Raw genomic sequence first — 17,857 nt, forward strand, 5'->3', positions numbered from 1 at the left:
ACAAGACCTTCTTGGTCTTGTTTCTAGATTCATAGAATTTGTGCATATCTTTTAGTTTTCGGTCACTGGGAGAAAAGTATGAATGCCAGGTTCTCCCTCTCCCTTTTCTAATCATATGGACACAAATGAACATGACCAAACCTACATATATTTGTGAATTATTTTCCAGGAAAAGTACAAAGTGTTGGCTATTGCCTTTAAACCCACACACGGTTTGGGTCTGGGTTACCTACAGGATCACCTTCTTCCATATAATCCACCCCATGCACTCAAGTCCTCCAGAAGACATCTACTTCAGTCATCGAAAACTAGACTGACTGTAACCCAGAAGACATTTTCTTTGGATGCCCCCCAGATTGCAGAATGACCCGTCAGAAGATATTTTTTCAGCTCAAGACACTATCTGAGTTTAAATCAGAAGTAAAGACCAGTCTGTTCCATTAGGTCTTTGTTGCTAGCTGCAATTCATGGCAACTCTATGAATGAGACATCTCCAAGCCCTCCTATCCTCTACCTCCCTACTCAGGTCCTGCAGCCTCAGATGTTAGGAAATGACATGTATGTGACCACAAGATAGAGCTGTAGCGGAACCTATTACAGTTCCAGTGGCAGTTGACAGTTTTGATAAAATTACCAGATTGTTAGATGAAGGGAATGCTATGGATATAGTATATCTTGAATTCAGTAAGGCCTTTGACAAAGTTCCCCATGATATTCTGGCAAATAAGCTTGTAAAATGAGGGCTAGACAAGGCAACTGTTACATGGATTTGTACCTGGTTAACCGACCAAACGCAAAGGGTGCTCAACAATGGCTCCTTTTCATCCTGGAGAGAAGTGACCAGTAGGGTCCCACAAGGCTCTGTCCTCGGGCCAATTCTATTCAACATCTTTATCAATGACTTGGAGGACAAAATTGGGGGCATACTTATCAAATTTGCAGATAACACCAAATTAGGAGGAGTAACTAATACTCCAGAGGACAGGATCAAGATTCAAATGGACCTGAACAGACTAGAAAACTGGGCCAAAGCTAACAAAATGAAATTCAACATGGAGAAATGTAAGGTACTGCACTTAGGGCGGAAAAATGAAAAGCACAGATATAGGATGGGGGACACCTGGCTGAATGAAATTATGTGTGAAAGGGATCTAGGAGCCCAAGTAGACCACAAGTTGAACATGAGTCAACAGTGCGATGCGGCAGCTAAAAAAGCCAATGCAATTTTAGGCTGCATCAATGAAAGTATAGTGTCTAGATCAAGAGAAGTAATAGTGCCACTGTATTCTGCTTTAGTCAGGCCCCACCTGGAATATTGTGTCCAGTTCTGGGCACCACAATTCAAAAAGGACATTGAGAAACTGGAGCGTGTCCAGAGGAGGGCGACTAAAATGGTGAAAGGTCTGGAAACCTTGCCCTATGAGGAACGACTCAGGGAGCTGGGGATGTTTAGCCTGGAGAAGAGAAGGTTAAGAGGTGATATGATAGCCCTGTTTAAATATTTGAAGGGATGTCATATTGAGGAGGGAGCAAGCTTGTTTTCTGCTGCTCCAGAGACTAGGACCTGGAGCAATGGATGCAAGCTGCAGGAAAAGAGATCCCACCTCAACATTAGGAGGAACGTCCGGATGTTCGACAGTGGATCAAACTCCCTCGAAGTGTAGTGGAGTCTCCTTCCTTACAGGTCTTCAAACAGAGGCTGGATGGCCATCTGTTGGAGATGCTTTGATTGTGATTTCCTGCATGGCAGGGGGTTGGACTGGATGGCCCTTGCAGTCTCTTCCAACTCTATGATTCTATGATTCTATGATTCTCTATGACACTTGCATTATGGAATGTTGATGCTGTCAGTCCTTCTGAGAGAGTGTGTCAGTTATGACAGTTGGTGTTAGAGTAACTGCCTCTCTGTTTTGTTGTTATTTGGTTGGCAAATAATTTATTTATTAAAGTAACTTTTATTAAAGCCTCGTGCAGAATGAAGGCTTGAAGTGCCTTGTCGTTATTTCTCAAACCGGAGCTTAAGGGCCGTTTGCAGTGGTGAAGGATTATTTTCCTTCTTGGCCAGAATACCTTTGCAGACATCTCTTCAGATTCCTTCTCCCTGGCGTCCTGTCGATGTGGTTCAACTCAGTAGGTGGTTGTGGTGGACACAGTGCGTCTTTCCATGCCCTAACATCAGACCCATGGTCTCCTGGATTGAGTCTAACCATCTGGCATGTGGTCTTCCTCTCATTCTACTTTCCTTCACCTTCCTCAGCATCGTTGTCTTTTCTAATGAGTCATGCCTTTTCATTATGTGGCCAAAGTATAACAGCCTCAGTTTAGTCATACTGGCTTCCAGGGAACATTCTAACTTTACCTTTTCTAGGAGCCATTTGTTTTGTTGTTTTAGCTGTCCATGATATCCTCAACCTATCCCAATTACATTAAAATTATGGTTTTTACAGTATTTATTAATGGATTTTAATATGTATTTGTTTTATATACTCTTTTAACTGTTGTCATTTGATGTGTTGTGTTATTTATTATTTTTTCCTGCTTCAATCCATAGGAAAAGGTGAGTAAAAGGAATGAAAATGTCATTTTTACATCTCTAATGTTTTTCCACATTTTTAAATGCTCACCTCCACTTTCTACTATAGCTGCAAAAAAGTAATATACTGAATAATGAATTAAGCTTCTCTTTTACAATGAGAACAAGCCATCCACCTCCTTTCACAAAAACAGCCTTCTTGTCGACTTCAAACATTTTCCTTTTAAAGAAAAAAGAAAGCCTTTATAAAACATAACTGAATCTTTGCAATAAAACCTGCTTACAATTTGTCCTCTTAGAACCTCTGTGTCTTTTCCTAAGCCTCATTGTTCCACACCTTAATTCTAGTGAATGAAGATGCAAGACACCATGGGAGGAGAGCTGTTGCAAGATCTAATGGACCACTTTGGATGCAAACTCAAACTCTGTTCCTTCTGCCACTGGCAGTCATCTGCCTCCTTCCAGGAGAAACATACCATCTTATAAATAGGTCTATGCTTTTGCCTCATTGGGCACAATTTAAAATTGTGGGAATCCAAGCGAAAATACAGGCCATTTATCAGACAACCCCCACTATGTTTTCAGCATCCCAAGTACTGATATAACCAACCCCAGAGCATGGAAAAGGATTTGCAAACCTCAGCCTTCCAAGCCTCTGTCATCTTCCAAGGCTTTTGAATTTCTTTCATTTTCCCTGTTCTCTAACGTTTTCCTTTCCTTGTCGAACAGGCTTGCACTACTTTTGCATTAAAAATTCAATTATTTGGATCAGGTTCTAAAAATAACTCTGGCTCTGATACTGCATAATCCGACAGGGCTGATAAAATACAAGCAGGAGCGCCTAAGGAAATATTTAGAATGTGCTGCTATGGTTACTCTCCGAATAGGGGTTAACGCCTCTCCCCCTCAGCTTTAAAAATCCAATACAAAAAGATGTCTATCACTTTCATCAGCATCTGGGCTTGACTTTGAAACTACTTCAGAAAGAAAGAACTTTTTAAACTTCTTTGTACAGCGGAACTGACCCTGCTACCAACTATGCTGGAAAGTATCTGGGTCAAAGCATTGTGTCTAGGATGACTAGTAGGCTAAATTTGGTCAATGGGCTTCCATTTTTGAAACAAACCCACCCTGAACAGAGGAAGAGGTTACTTTCTATAGTTTTTGAAGAGAGCCAGCATGGACTATGACTTTAAAGACCATAGTTCAAATCCCTGCTTGGCCATGGAAATACATTGGTCAACTTACATACTCTCAGCCTCAGAGGATGGCAAAGGTAACCCTCCCCCAAACAAATCTGGCCAAGAAAAATCCCATGACCATAAGTTAGAAAATTTTTGAAGGAAAACAACAACAACAAAACAACAACAACCAATTCCAGAAAAAACATGAGCCTGAATTCTTTGTACTGAAGAACATTCTTTAGTGTTTTTTTTTAAAAAAACACCTATTTTGAGTGATTGGGGTATTCTTTATAACGCTATGTATGTGTCTGTGCCTTCAAATCGCCCATCAACTTATGGAGAACCCCTGCATTTCATAGGACGTTCCTAGGGAATGAATACTAGATGCTTTTGCCAGTTCCTTCCTCTGAAATAAAGCAGCTGGTATTCATTGGCAGTCTCCCATCCAAGTATTAAACAGGGCTGACCCTGCTTAGCTTCTACGATCAGACAGTGCCTTTAGTTTATTTAAGCTGTTTACAAAATTATATACAGTACTGAGTAATGAGACCTCAAGGATTCTTCAGCCCTTCGGCATCTTTCTCTCATTATTTTTAAAAAACTCCTAAATCTTAGGAACTGGATGTGCCAGGCATAAACATAAACAAACAGGATAGGAAGATGAGGCAGCCCATTTCAGTTCTTCAAAGCTTTAATGATATGGACAGTAATGAGAAGGATCATGTTTGAAAACCTTTATTGATTTTTCCCTCTACCAATTAAATTTCCAGGGAAAAAAATCACTCAAACAAGTGGATTTGAGTAAATATGTTCACAACTTAAAATTTACTCAAGAAATATAGCCTGCCTTTCTGTTAATCATTGGTCTGAGAAAGGATTGCTGCTTCCTAACAGTTTAATCATTATTTGAATTCATTTGATGATCCTCTCTGTGCATTTTAAAAAACGTGATTATATGGAATGATTGCTAGAAATGTATTTCACAGGTAGTTGCTGCTCACTATTCAACATACTTTAGTGTACCATAAAATAAATGGTACTGATATTTAATATCAGGAGTGTCTCATCCCATCTTTTAAAAGTAATAGCATTTATCTATCATTATGTGCTATTTTACTCTAATGCCTGAACACATTTTTAAAACTATAGCCCACTGACTGCACTGGGATTGTGCACCACAAATTCTGGTTAAGACCAAGGTGAAAGATACATAGGGTAATTGTCACTTTTTTTTTTATTTCCCAAAGGTTTATAATGTCTTATGTTTATGAAAATTAATTAACTATAATGTGGAATTAGCTATTAAGTTATTGATACCCTTACCCTGATGCTTAGAGTGGCAAGTAGTTGCTGAGATGCAATGCTTATTAGATCTGGGCTTTCTTTGGAAGGAGGTCAATAGAAATGTATTGATATTTTCAAATACTTAAGCTGGTTTATACATGTATAGGTTAAGTATAGCTAGGGCACAACTAAGTGCTTCAACAGACAGAAATATTCTGCTGCTCTTATGGCAACTCTCTAGGGACACACAGATTCCCTCAAATGCTGTCTCAGCTTTCTCAGAGCCCCAAGCTCAGTTCTCTGGTTTTGTCCATGTCTACTGAGAACTTAATTTTCATCACAGATGCAGCTTGGATTTCCACATCTTTATTTGGTGTGGTAGTGGTAGGAAAGAGATCCTTTTCTTTGGTTATTTACTGGTAATTGAGAAATTTGAGTAAAGATTATTTCAATCAGGCAATTTCCCTAAAAAAGAAAAGGGTTACTTTTCCAGGATCAACAGTCCTACCAGTAGCATCTTTTTCTTAGTTAGACCCAAATCTACAAACATGCTTCTGTCAACAAACACAGTGATATAATTGTATTATAGAATAGTACTTTTATGCATTAGTTCCTTTTGCCTGGTCCACATTTTTTTTTACTAAAATATCATTAAAAGATAATATTTATCACTTTGGTTTTCTACTGATTACTGCATTTTATTGCTTTTTTTGCATGTGTAATATCAGCCATTTTTAGTGTTAAAATGGTTGTAGTATTAGATGCAGCATAATGATTTGAGGTAAGACATAACAGTGAGAGTACATGAATATGTAAGTAGTAAACAAACATCCTGTATCCATGTAGATTTTCTGCATGCAAAAGGCAATGAAAAATAATAAATTATAGATTTATTTCTCCACAAACTATCAAGCACTGAAGTTAAAATCATGTTTTCCATTAATACCTTTGCTGGTTTTCTTTTCTCTCTGAACTGACATTTCAACCTCATTCAGGTTTGTAATCAAACCAAGAAAATTCAACTTTAAATAGCATCCATGCTGACCTAGTTTTGTAATTTCAAGCAAGAAGAAATAAAAAATACCATATATACTCGACTATAAATCGACGCCATGTATAAATCAAGGGTAGGTTTGGGCATGGAGATTATGGATTTTGATATGACCCATGGATAAGTCAAGGGTAAAACTTAAGTGCATAAAACAAAGGATGTAAAGAATGAAGCAAAGGAAAATAACACCAAAGAATGTACAAAATTCCAGCAGGCATACCTGTTTCTGCTCACACTAAAGACTGGATGGATGAGAGAGTAGAGAAGGGTCAGGCCTTCTAGGACTAAATAATACTCTTGCCTTTCACCAGGGAATGGTTCCCTTTTTAGTAAAAGGTTTATATTTTAGTAAAAGATTAATCCAGACTATCCTTGTCAAATCAGGATAGTGGGAGGATATGTGCTTAATACCCACAATCATAAACAGAAACAGAGATCTCTTCCAACCATCCCATTTCCCTGTCATCCCATTTTCACTCTTTCCCAACTGTCCAATTTGTCCCATTTTCCCTGTCACACACCCCAATTTCTTTCTTTATTTTCCTCTCAACACATGCTCCCTTTACCTTACTTTCCCTATCAACAGTGGCTCTTGTGTAATGATGATCCTGAACCTTTCCACTTTTGCTTTGCATTTTTTTGGTAAGAAACAAAATATAACAGCTTGGCACAAGCTTGTTTATCTGTAGTCTTTAGCAAGGGAATTATTGGTCTTTTGTATGCTGTGCCTCCCTTGTTTATTTTTATTTTTGCTCTAAGCCTACTGCCATTCCTGTGATACCTTTTTGCATAGCTGGCTGGTACTCTATGGTGATATAAATGCTGTTTGGAAAGAAAGGAAAGGGAATTTAGAAACAGAGGATGTAATTTGAAAAGTGCAAAGTGGGTTGACCAGCTAATCCTATCAGCCTTGAGATAAAACAGAGGACAGTAGCAAAACTTACTGGCAGATGGGAACTTGTTCCTTGTTGCATGTTCCTCCGTTTTTGCAGTAGGAGTCAGGACAATCTAGAAATATGTTTTTAAAGAAAAGTAATTGTCAAGGTCACTTGAATAGATCAATAAATCTTGATCATATTTGATAGAAAACACAGTCATTGGATTGATCATGTAGAGAAGAGGAAAAACTCTTGCCTTTCAGATGTAGATTATTCCCACTGCACTTTAGCACTGGCCAGGCTGTCTAGGGCTGATAGGGACTGGATTTCAAGAACATAGAAAGCAAAATGTTCCTCAAGATCCGATTTAGAGAATAATTTCCTATTACCATTTGATGTTTATATTTTATACTTTTCAAAAATCAATATGTATTCCTTGCCTAAGAAAGCTCCATGAAACTCATGGGGTTGCCATAAGTTGACAGGCAACTTGAAGGCACATATACACATACATCATATACCATTAACTATACAACTTCTCCTATCACACAGGTCCGCATTGTTTGTTTTTAACTATATGTATTTTATTATTATAAGCTGCTCTGAGTCTGGGAGGAAGGCAATATGTAAAGAAAGTGATGGGTGGGTGGATGGATGGATGGATGGATTGAACTAGAGTAGATTCAATGGATCAGTGCAAACTTGCTAAATCAATACTTATGTAACTTCTATTGATTTAACAGGTCTAGTCTCTAGTCTAGTTGGGGGTTAACAATTGCATTTAGGCATAGTAATCAATATGCTAAGTTTTAAAATGTTCATGTCCTATTGATTTCAACAGTAACAAGTTAAATTTAAGAACATTGCTTATTTGTTTTTTTAAAAAAGGAACAAGGCCAATGGCAACAGAATTAAAGTACTGTAAAGTGCACATAACATTCTCACTTTTTACATGTTAGTGTTGAAATCAACAGCAACAAAATGACTTATACTCCAAGGTAAGAAATACAAATTCAGATACCACCCATTTATTCAATGATCATATGATCTCATTGCTCTATGTACATATGAACGTGTATCTTAGAAATACCAACGTCAGTGAGTTGTTGTTTTTTTGAGAACATGATCTGCTTATATTAATGTATATGCATAGCCCATGGGTATGTCGTATATACTCCACACTTTTGTCTTCCTCTGCCCCTCCCATTACCTGCACAGCAGCAAGCAAGAAATAAATTATAATGTAACATTTACAATTTGTCAGTGGTTCTGCCAGATTGCAAACCAAACCCCTATAAATTTGCAATTTGCCATTGAACTGGGAGACGAAGCAGCTACATTAATTCTTGCCTCTGTCCCTCCTTTTTGTGATCTGCTCCCCTTTGCCTTCATCATACCTACTGTGCACCTTGCTATAGTAAGATGGGTAGTAGAAAGGACTCTGAAAAATATTAGTGGGAGAAGGCAAGTCAAGCTGCATGGTATTCTCAGGCAAGTCACTGTTGATTTTAAAATGTGCTCCATTTTATGTGATAGTATCCACCTGCATAAGTGTAATTCCATTTCACATAGCAAGAAACCTCTATGTAACATCCCCCAGACAACCAATATATTGAGCAGGGGAAAAAGAATATATATACAGTTGTCCCTTCTTATACATGGATTTCTTATACATGGATTCAAGCATCCACGGTTTGAAAATGTTTTAAAAAAGTATAAATTTCAAATATCAAACCTTGATTTTCCATTTTTTATAAGGAACACCATTATGCTATATCATTATATTTAATGGGACTTGAGCATACATGGATTTTGTTATCCATGGGAGATCTTGGAACCAAACCTCAGCGTATAACAAGTGTCCACTGTATAAATATTATTCTGGGGAAAAATCAAATACATTCTGTCACAGCCTGCTCTGCATATTTTATATAATTTGTCCATGCAAAATAAAAACTAGTTAGCCTTTATTACAAATGAAACTTTGATTAGACTTGTCAGATTACCTGAACAGCTAGATTCATCAGGAGCAAAATCAATGCAATCTATGACACCATCACAGCGCTGGGAGACTGGAATACAGCTATTTGTCGACAGACACAATAAAGATCCATTGAAGCAATCATTAATAGCTAAATGAAAGAGGGAGTGGGGGGGAGGAGAGGAGAGATTCTTATTATTTAGTGAAACAACATGTCAGTAAGATGTATACTTAATTATTCACTATACATACTGTAGTGCTTTTGAATCATTGTTTCTCTTCATCTTTCTTTTCACCTCAAGTTCTATTCACTTTTCTATGAATGGGTAAAAATTTTGGTACTGAGGCCTGCTACAGACTGCCAAAATAAAGCTGTTTCGGGTCTCTTTGGAGGTATGCTATTTAAATGATGCAGAGTCTGGAGGTCGCACCAAAGCCACACTCCATTCCTAAGCACTGGAGTGCAGCTTTGGTGCAGCTTCTGGATTCTTAGGATGCATGTATCATTTAAACAGCATACCTCCAAAGAGACCCGATGCAGCTTTATTTTGGCAGTCTGTAACAGGCCTGAATATATACAAGCATATGTCCCGCATTCTCTATTTTTGACAAAGAATATCTAAGCCTCCCCATTCAGGGTATACTTAACCCTCATCTCAGTAGGGTATGTGGAATAGGGAAAGGAATTTCTCCTCATATTTTCAATGAGTGATCAGAAAACTGTAGAGATTTCCCTACATGATGCAATTCTTACACTCAGGGTAAAAAGAGAAGTGAGACTGGATTGCTGAGCAAAGCATCAGATGGAAAAAATTCTATATAGTAATTTGATTGGGGACTCAATGACAATTATGGGTGTGACCACCCTTCCAAATGTTGTCCTACCAGCACAAGACTGCAAGAGGGACTCCAGTCCCTGTACCCAGTATGGTTCATCAGCCCTGTTCTTTCATATTAGTCCTTTCATATTAGTATGCCATTCTCAAAGAGGAGGATAAAAAGTCTTCCAGTAAACAAACAAACAAACATGTCTCAACCAAATATATTGTCTATGTGTATAGAAATCTGTATACCTTTTCTATACAGATATTCCACAACTGTGTGATTGTTGCAGTGAAGATAAAAGAAGGAATATGAAAATCTCTCAGTCTCAATGTTATTATAATTTCCCAAATCCTTCACTTTCTTCTCATTTTTCCTTGTATTTTTTCACAAGAATGTGAGTATGCCTAGGGAGGGTACATAGAAACCTGTTCATATCTGAATGCAGCTTTGCTAGTCTGCAATTTATTCATGCATTTTACACAATTGCCTAATTGACTAAAGTGTGTTTTTATGTAGTTTTTCAATTGTGCACAATTTAGTCATTTAGATTTTAAAATGTACCCATTGTTGTGCACACTTTAGTTCTCCAAAACATCCCATAGGCCTTGAAAACTCTTGCAGAAGGTGCTTTTCTTCCCATGAGTCTCAAGAGGTATGTTACTTTTGTCAAGATGGCTCATAGGTAAACTTTTAGTTTCTTGAGGGGCATTTCAGTGTTTCAAAGGGGTTGGTTTTCTTAATTTTTAAACTGAAAAATTGCTTTTTTATCTATATATATTGTTTTGTATATTATATTTTATATTTTCTCATTTGTCAGTATGTTTCCTCATTAACGATGTTGTTTCTGTGCTTTTCCCCATTCTTTGGGTTTTGTTTCTTCTTTTTAATTGTAGTTGGCAGACTGATTCAATAAAGATTTACTTACTTTGTTCAAGACTGTAGAATCTTAAAAATAAAATAAAAAACACTTTCCCATCACAAACCTGATGGTTTACACCATTTGATTGCTCAGCTCTTGATGACTTGCCGTGAACTGACTCCATTAAAATGTATGGTCTGATCTGAAAGATCTCTGCATTTGGTTTGATATGTATATCTGTTTCACACATGCACACAATGCTTAGCAGACAAAGTCATATATATGCATTTGTGAATCCTGAGGATGCTGAGGATCCATTAACATCTTAATGAACAGGCTATTTGTAAATTGTGCTATGGTACAAAATTCTGTATGAGTGCAAAAGTGCTCATTTGGCTTGTAGTATGCAGTTGGTTAGTTCAGTTTGTCTAAGAAGTTGTTGCTATGTGCCTTCAAGTCCTTTCTGACTTATAGTGACTCTAAGACAAATGCATCATGGGTTTTTCTTGGCAAGTTTCTTCAGAGGAAGTTTGCCATTGCCCTCCTCTGGGGCTGAGAGAGTGTGACTTGCCCAAGGTCACCCGGTGGGTTTCCATGGCCAAGGTGGGAATCGAATCATAACAACTCATTATATGAACATGCATAGCAATATCTTTATTATCTTTCTGTAGTATTTGGCAGGCCTGAAAAGTCCCTGTTGGTTAATAAGACATCAATTTCTTTTGTGTATATCTACTTCTTCCATTCTTAGAATTACAAAGAAAAAAGAAACCAAATAAATATGAGGATAATTGAATTTCAGACTAAGAGAGACATATACTATAATCCAGATGTATTTAATTTAGTACCAATGCTATATCACTGGATGAAAATGTCTTATACAAATGTAAAGCAGAACCATTCCCTTCGAGCTGCTCAATAGCTACACAAAATGGAATTATTTATCAAAGTACCAATAATTTACTCTCCTGTGTTTCTCTCCAATAATGTACTCTCCTGTGTTGCTCAAAGCAAAATATACTATGCCTACAATGTACATTACTTTTTAAGTGGCATATTGTCATGCTGTAGCTTTCTGTTATAATCTCTCACATCATCTAATCTCAAAAAATTCTAAAGGGATAATCTTGCAAGAAATGTATTAGCCGCCAACTAATTCATGATGGGATCCCGGATCCGTGGGATGTGACCTGAATGATTGTGCTTACCCTTCTGGAAACTAACAACATTCAGTCATTAGGAGACTTACTTTAACTAATGAAACATTGTCTAGCATTGTCTGAGATTATTTATACTCATCCTTGTTGTTCAAGCATCTATGGTCTGAGTTCTCCCACTGACCAATTATATTTTGAAAAAAGTAATTTCATATTAGGAAAGCTTTGTCTGAGTATGGAAGTATTAAAAAGAACCATGTTATCACCAACTAGATACAACCAATATTCAATGCAACTCAAAACTTGTATGTTAACAATCACTTTTAACTGTGGAAATAACACACAGAGTGTATTTAATTTAGTATTGAATGCTCTTGGATAACAATGTGGTTGTCTAAAATTTTACACACTTTAGCCTAACTGAGAAGTGGAAATTGTGTGAGCCTTCAGATAGTGTTAAACTACAACTCTCAGCATTCTCAACCAATATCTATGCTGGCTAGGGCTGCTCCGAATGAGAGTCCAGGAACACAGGGATTAGATTCCAGACTTTAGCAACAGTGCAATGTCTAAATTACATATAAGTTAAGTGATGCAAAAAACTAGAGGCAAACATTCCAGGGTGATTGTTTAGCAAAATCCAAATGAAGAAAAGCACTTTCAAGTGCCATTAATATCAACAGGTGAATTAAGCACTCCACCTAAATCCTTCCAGTTGAAATGATAAAGACTTGATGTTGTCATGTGTCTTCAAGTCACTTCTGACTTACGGTGGTCCTAAGGCAACTGTATCATGGGGTTTTCTTGGCAAGAGTTGTTGATGGGGGTTGCTTTTGCCTTTCTCTGAGGCTGAGAGAGTATAACTTATCCAAGGTCACCCAGTATGTTTCCATAATGGAAAAGGGATTTGAACCCTGGTCTCCAGAGTCATAGTCCAATACTCAAACAACTATACTATGCTGGCACTCTAGAATGTGCTTAAATTTCCAGACCCTATGCACTCTCTATCCTACTGTCCTAAAAATGAATGGGGGGCTATGTAAAGGTAGAGAGCTCTGCTTGTACATGAGGGCTGTCATACCCACAAATAATTGCTGAAAGGAAGAATCCAGCTACAGCCCTGTCCAGAATAACTAAACATATGGGAAGGGGAGCATGATAGCCTTGTCCACATCTGCCGCTACTATCCTCTTGTGAGGAATGATTTTCTGAAGAGAAGAGCTTCATTAATTGTAGAGGCTCTCCATGTACTCTGGAATCTGGAAAGGCATGTGAGAGTGGCAGCATTCCTCTCCAAACTATATTTCTCCACATAATGACAGGAGGGGGGTGGGATTCATAGAATCATATTCATGTGCTCCCTTCCTTGCAGTTTTATTGTTGTCTGCCTTCAAGTTGTTCCTGACATATGGCAACCCTATCACAGGATTTTCTTGGCAAAAGTTTTTTCAGAAGTGTTTGCTAATGCCTGCCTCTGAGGCTGAGAGAGTGTGACTTGCCCAAAATCACCCAGTGGCTTTTCATGGCTGGGAAAGGATTTGAACACTGGTCTCTTGAAGCCCTAGTCCAACATTCAAATCACAACACCATGCTGTCTCTCAGCTTTACTTTGTCCTAAATAAGAGAACAGCTGAGCAGGACTTCTATCAATCCAACATCTAGTTCCATTACACTATAGTAAAATAAGTGTTTGGAAAATCAACCAAGCTTCATTTCACACTTCAAATTTATCAAAGGACAGAAGAGACTGTCTCATTAGAGACATGGCTTTCACCTCCCAGTGTCTTTTATAGCACCCTTGCTTAAATTACCCTTTCCAACGTAATAATCCACAATAGTTTTGTATGTTGAGTAGCATACATATAACAAAAGCATTCAAAATAATGTAAAGCATTGCCATGTTTACATTTCAGGTTTTTTGAAAAATATATAATAATTGAACTTACAATGGATAATTAGAGCGTATGAACTTTGTGGCTAAATAATCTTTTAATCTTCTGACCATAATGTGTCACCCCATAATGTCACATCTTACTGCTTCAGATATATCCCACACAGAGAGTACACTCAGGCAAATCAAAGATCCTTTCACTTGGTTGAACTTATGGTTTTAACAGCATACTATAGGATTTCACAAACTAATTACTTTGACTTTATTAGTGGGGATACCTCAGCTCTGAATAGGATTAGTTCAATTAGCTCAAATTTGTGAGAAATGGTTGACTTTTCCTTTTAGTTCCACTAGTTCAGTTAGTATGAACTGAACAGACTTTTGTCAGTGATTTGGAATGTTTTACATTTACAGACTTCCAGAGATATGACCATGTTAGTCTGTTGGGGGAAGAACAATGAAGAATTTCACAACACCTTAAAGACTAGTACATATATCAGGTGCAATGATAGAGTGAAATATAGTCGATGAAAGCTTACAGAATAATAAATGTTAGCATCTAAGGTGCTAGTAGATTTGTAGTTAAGTCACTATGTTACTCTCATTTTATTTATTGTGCTCTTCTAAAATGAGTTATTTTTTAGTAATTGTTAAGATCATCAAAGCCACCTGATACATGTGTGTTCTGTGCAAGGGGAAAAAATATCTAAAGCAATGAGATAATATTTTAGGTTGCTGTTCTTATGATGAGACAAAGATTGACTGCTACAGAGAAATCCAAATGGTTGCCACCGATTCAGGACCCCACCACCGTGCACAATGAGAAAGTAAATGAGTAAACAAGGGCATGCATTAAGATCAGCATGGAGGGCTTTCTCACAGTCCCACCACTCTTACAGGTGAAGACTCCTGAAAGAACCCTCTTTGGGGCTGCTCCTGGGCTTTGGAACGCCCTCCTACAAGAGGTCCAATTGGGCCCCTCTATCTTGACTTTCCACCAGCAGATGAAGATGATTTTATTTAGGCTGGCCTGTCAAATTTAAATTATGGGGTAGTAGTGTATGTGCAATGTGGTGTGTTATATTTTTTAAATTTTTAATGAAACTATGTTGCAAACGTGTTTTAAGTTCCCTTTGCTGTTTTAACAATTTTTAAAATAATGCTGAGATTTAATTCCCTTTTAACTTTTGTAATCAATGTTTTAACTGTCTGTGTGGTTTAAACTATTGTAAGCTGCATCAGATCCCATTTTAGGAGAAAGGCAACATGTGCAATAAAATAATACATATAATGAGTTATTAGTAACTACTTCCTTCCCCCCAAAATGAAGTTATAACAAAGTTACATTATGACTTTAACTCAACAATTAGCCATTCTTGCTTTCATGACTGCTTTCCTCTTGTGAGTGTGGAGCAAACATAGAAGAATGTGTCTGCAAAAGAGTGTTTTTCTCTTGTGTAGTAGAGGATCATAACGGTGATTGCTAGTACACAGAAAATATGGCTTTTTGATGGTCTCTGAATTTGCTGTCAATAATTACTCTTCAACAATCCAGCCCTTTTCTACTTTTAAACTTGGTTTTGGTATTGCACTGCTTTACACTTTCATCTGAATAAAGTAGACATGAAGATGTTGTTCTGGGAATACTTTATTGACATGCCTTCCTATACAGTGTCACCTTTTAAATAAAATGCAAAAAAGAAAAGAAAAATGTAGATTTGGGTATACACTGTTACATCATTCTCTTGTCAATCATGAGAATATATTTTTGTTATCCTATCCTATGTTTGTATTAATTTGAATGTTAACTTAGGCTACTCAGATGTATTTGATACCATGGCTTGCAGTATTCAATTTTTACTTTTTAAAAAAGTAACTATAATTTTTGTTGCTTTTGAGAAATGAAAAAGTGAAGAGTTACTGTTTATAATGGTACCTGCTATGGCAACTATACACTTTTTGCTGGGCCTTGAAACACTAACTGCACCAACTAAATACTTTTTAACATAGCTTTTCCAGCTCTGGACACATCTGATATAACTTGGGAGCTTATTGCTTGGCGGTTTAAATCAGCTTGCCTCCGGCCTCCTGGGTTGCAGCCAAGATGTGGGATCGAAATGGGGATTATTGCCCACTAAATTCCTGCTGAATCGCCAGGTGTCATCAGCCCGGGTGCAAGCTGTACTCCACCAGCACTTTTTAGAAGTCGGAAAGCTCCAGGAGGCTGGAGCCGATTTAAAATGCCCAGCGATAAGCTCCTTGTCCTATATGAAGTTCACAGTGTGCTGGGAATGAATTAGGCACCTCAGTCTGTCACTGTTACTATTTAGAATGAGTGATGCATCAAGACTGAGTCCCAAGTATTTATTATTCCCCGCATATAGTTAAGATTTAGGCAAAGACTTAACTATAACTCTTGGAGTTCTCCAACCATTTTAATGTTTATCCTTTTTCTTAAGTTGCATTTATTGCTGTGCAGTTAATGCATATTGCATGTGGTCCAGGGCTTCTGATAGTTAAAACTGACTTTTGTAAGGGACAATTAACAGCATCTTATGAATGTTTTATGATGCTGATATTAAATATATGGAAGATTGTGAATGTTAATGAGATTTTTACAGGTGCTGCTACTCTTGTTTGCACCACAGGGAGAGAACGATCTCAGTCCTTTAAAAAATTTATCCCTTAACATTTTGTCTGTCTTTAAAGGTTTATAGGGATACAATCTGGGTCCTTTTAAATGCAGAATGAAAGGCAGAAAATTATTTTTTGGTCATAGCTGTAAGCAGTAATCTGATGGAGCATGGGAGCAATGCAGATGAGCCTTAACTTAAAAAAAATTTTTTAAAAAAATAAATCATGTCAGTTTCTTTTTAAAAATGAGATTAGATTTTCTTTGCTAGAATTGAGAATGACAGAAAGGCTGACTAAGTACAGCATTTATAACAATAAACAGTAATTTCATGCTTCTGCAAATCAGAGCAGGAAATAAAATCCTCCATAGTAATAGCTATAATGCAACACTAACAAATATACCCAACTATCAAGCTTTTTTTTTGACAGCACTGCAGGAATCCTCCTGTCTACACAAATCTTTAAATCATACATGGCAAGACTTTTCTGGTGGCAGTACATATTGGCAAAGATGAGGATTTTCAAAAATACAAATGACATTTTTTAATGCTTCATTTTGCCATATGAATGTATGTTTGAACTTTTCAGAACATCCTCACCTCCCTGTCTAGCTGTTTCTCTGGGAAAAAAGAGTTTTTACTTGATAGAATTTGGGGGCTCAACACCCAGAAAAGAATCTGAATGGCTTGGTAATGTAGGTTTAGGTGAGTATGGCAGGAAGGGAAACAATGTGCATTTTATTTTAATCACATATCTTGCTAGTTTGAGGAGATATCCTAGAACTTTAAGAAACCTAACAAGAGTTATCATACAATTTAGAAATTCACACAGAAATACATTGCATATACTCATGTATAAGTCTAGAAATTTTAGTTGAAAAATTGACCCCAAAAAACCTGAGTCAGCTTATCCATGGGTCAATGTAAATATTGTACTCATATGAAAAATATATGTACTCATATGAAAAAGGACCCATCCCCTGTTAAAATGGTATGTGTGTAATCTGTCTTGGAAGCACTGTCACCCCCCCCCCTCTCTCATCCATCCAGCTTTTAGAGTGAGCTGAAACAGTTACGCCTGTTGGAATTTTGTAAGTTCTTTGGCATTGTTTTCCTTTGCTTCATCCTTTAAATCCTTTGTTACATGCCCCTAAGTTTTACCCTCAACTTATCTATGTGTCATGGCTAAAATCCATCAGTTTGGACCCAAATCCTGTCCTTGACTTATACATGAGGTCGATTTATATAGTCAAGTATATACGGCAACTACTGTATATACTCGACTATAAGTCGAGAAATTTATGTCCCAAAATTGCCCCTAAAATTCGGGGTAGACTTATACAAGGGTTAATACATCAGTAGTGCTTAGAAAAGTCCTAAAGCAAGCAAGCCTGACACCCCAATCTCCATTGAACAGCAATTCCTCTGCCCCTCCCCAGTGTGTTTTGCAAGCCTTTGCTTTCCTAGTGGAAAACCTCTCCATTTAAAAACACTTGCGTCTCTCTCCACTCTAATTTGCAAGCCTTTGCATCCTATTGGGGGAAAAATCCCATTTAAATCCATTCACTTCTCTCTTGCTCC

At 37.4% G+C, this 17,857-nt stretch overlaps 1 protein-coding gene across 3 annotated transcripts in view; it reads right to left on the minus strand.

Moving 5' to 3' along the window:
* LOC121932564 (MAM and LDL-receptor class A domain-containing protein 1-like) overlaps nt 1-17,857 on the minus strand; it is a 97,039-nt gene that overhangs the window by 56,033 nt on the left and 23,149 nt on the right. For all 3 annotated transcript variants that reach the window (XM_042471265.1, XM_042471264.1, XM_042471263.1), the window contains exons 5-6: nt 8,937-9,062; nt 6,997-7,060 (exon numbers count right to left, since the gene is read on the minus strand). In XM_042471265.1, coding sequence (XP_042327199.1) covers nt 6,997-7,060; nt 8,937-9,062 — 190 coding nt within the window. The remainder of the gene's footprint in view (nt 1-6,996; nt 7,061-8,936; nt 9,063-17,857) is intronic.

This window comes from Sceloporus undulatus, chromosome 6 (assembly GCF_019175285.1).
Source record: "Sceloporus undulatus isolate JIND9_A2432 ecotype Alabama chromosome 6, SceUnd_v1.1, whole genome shotgun sequence".
NCBI lineage: Eukaryota > Metazoa > Chordata > Lepidosauria > Squamata > Phrynosomatidae > Sceloporus > Sceloporus undulatus.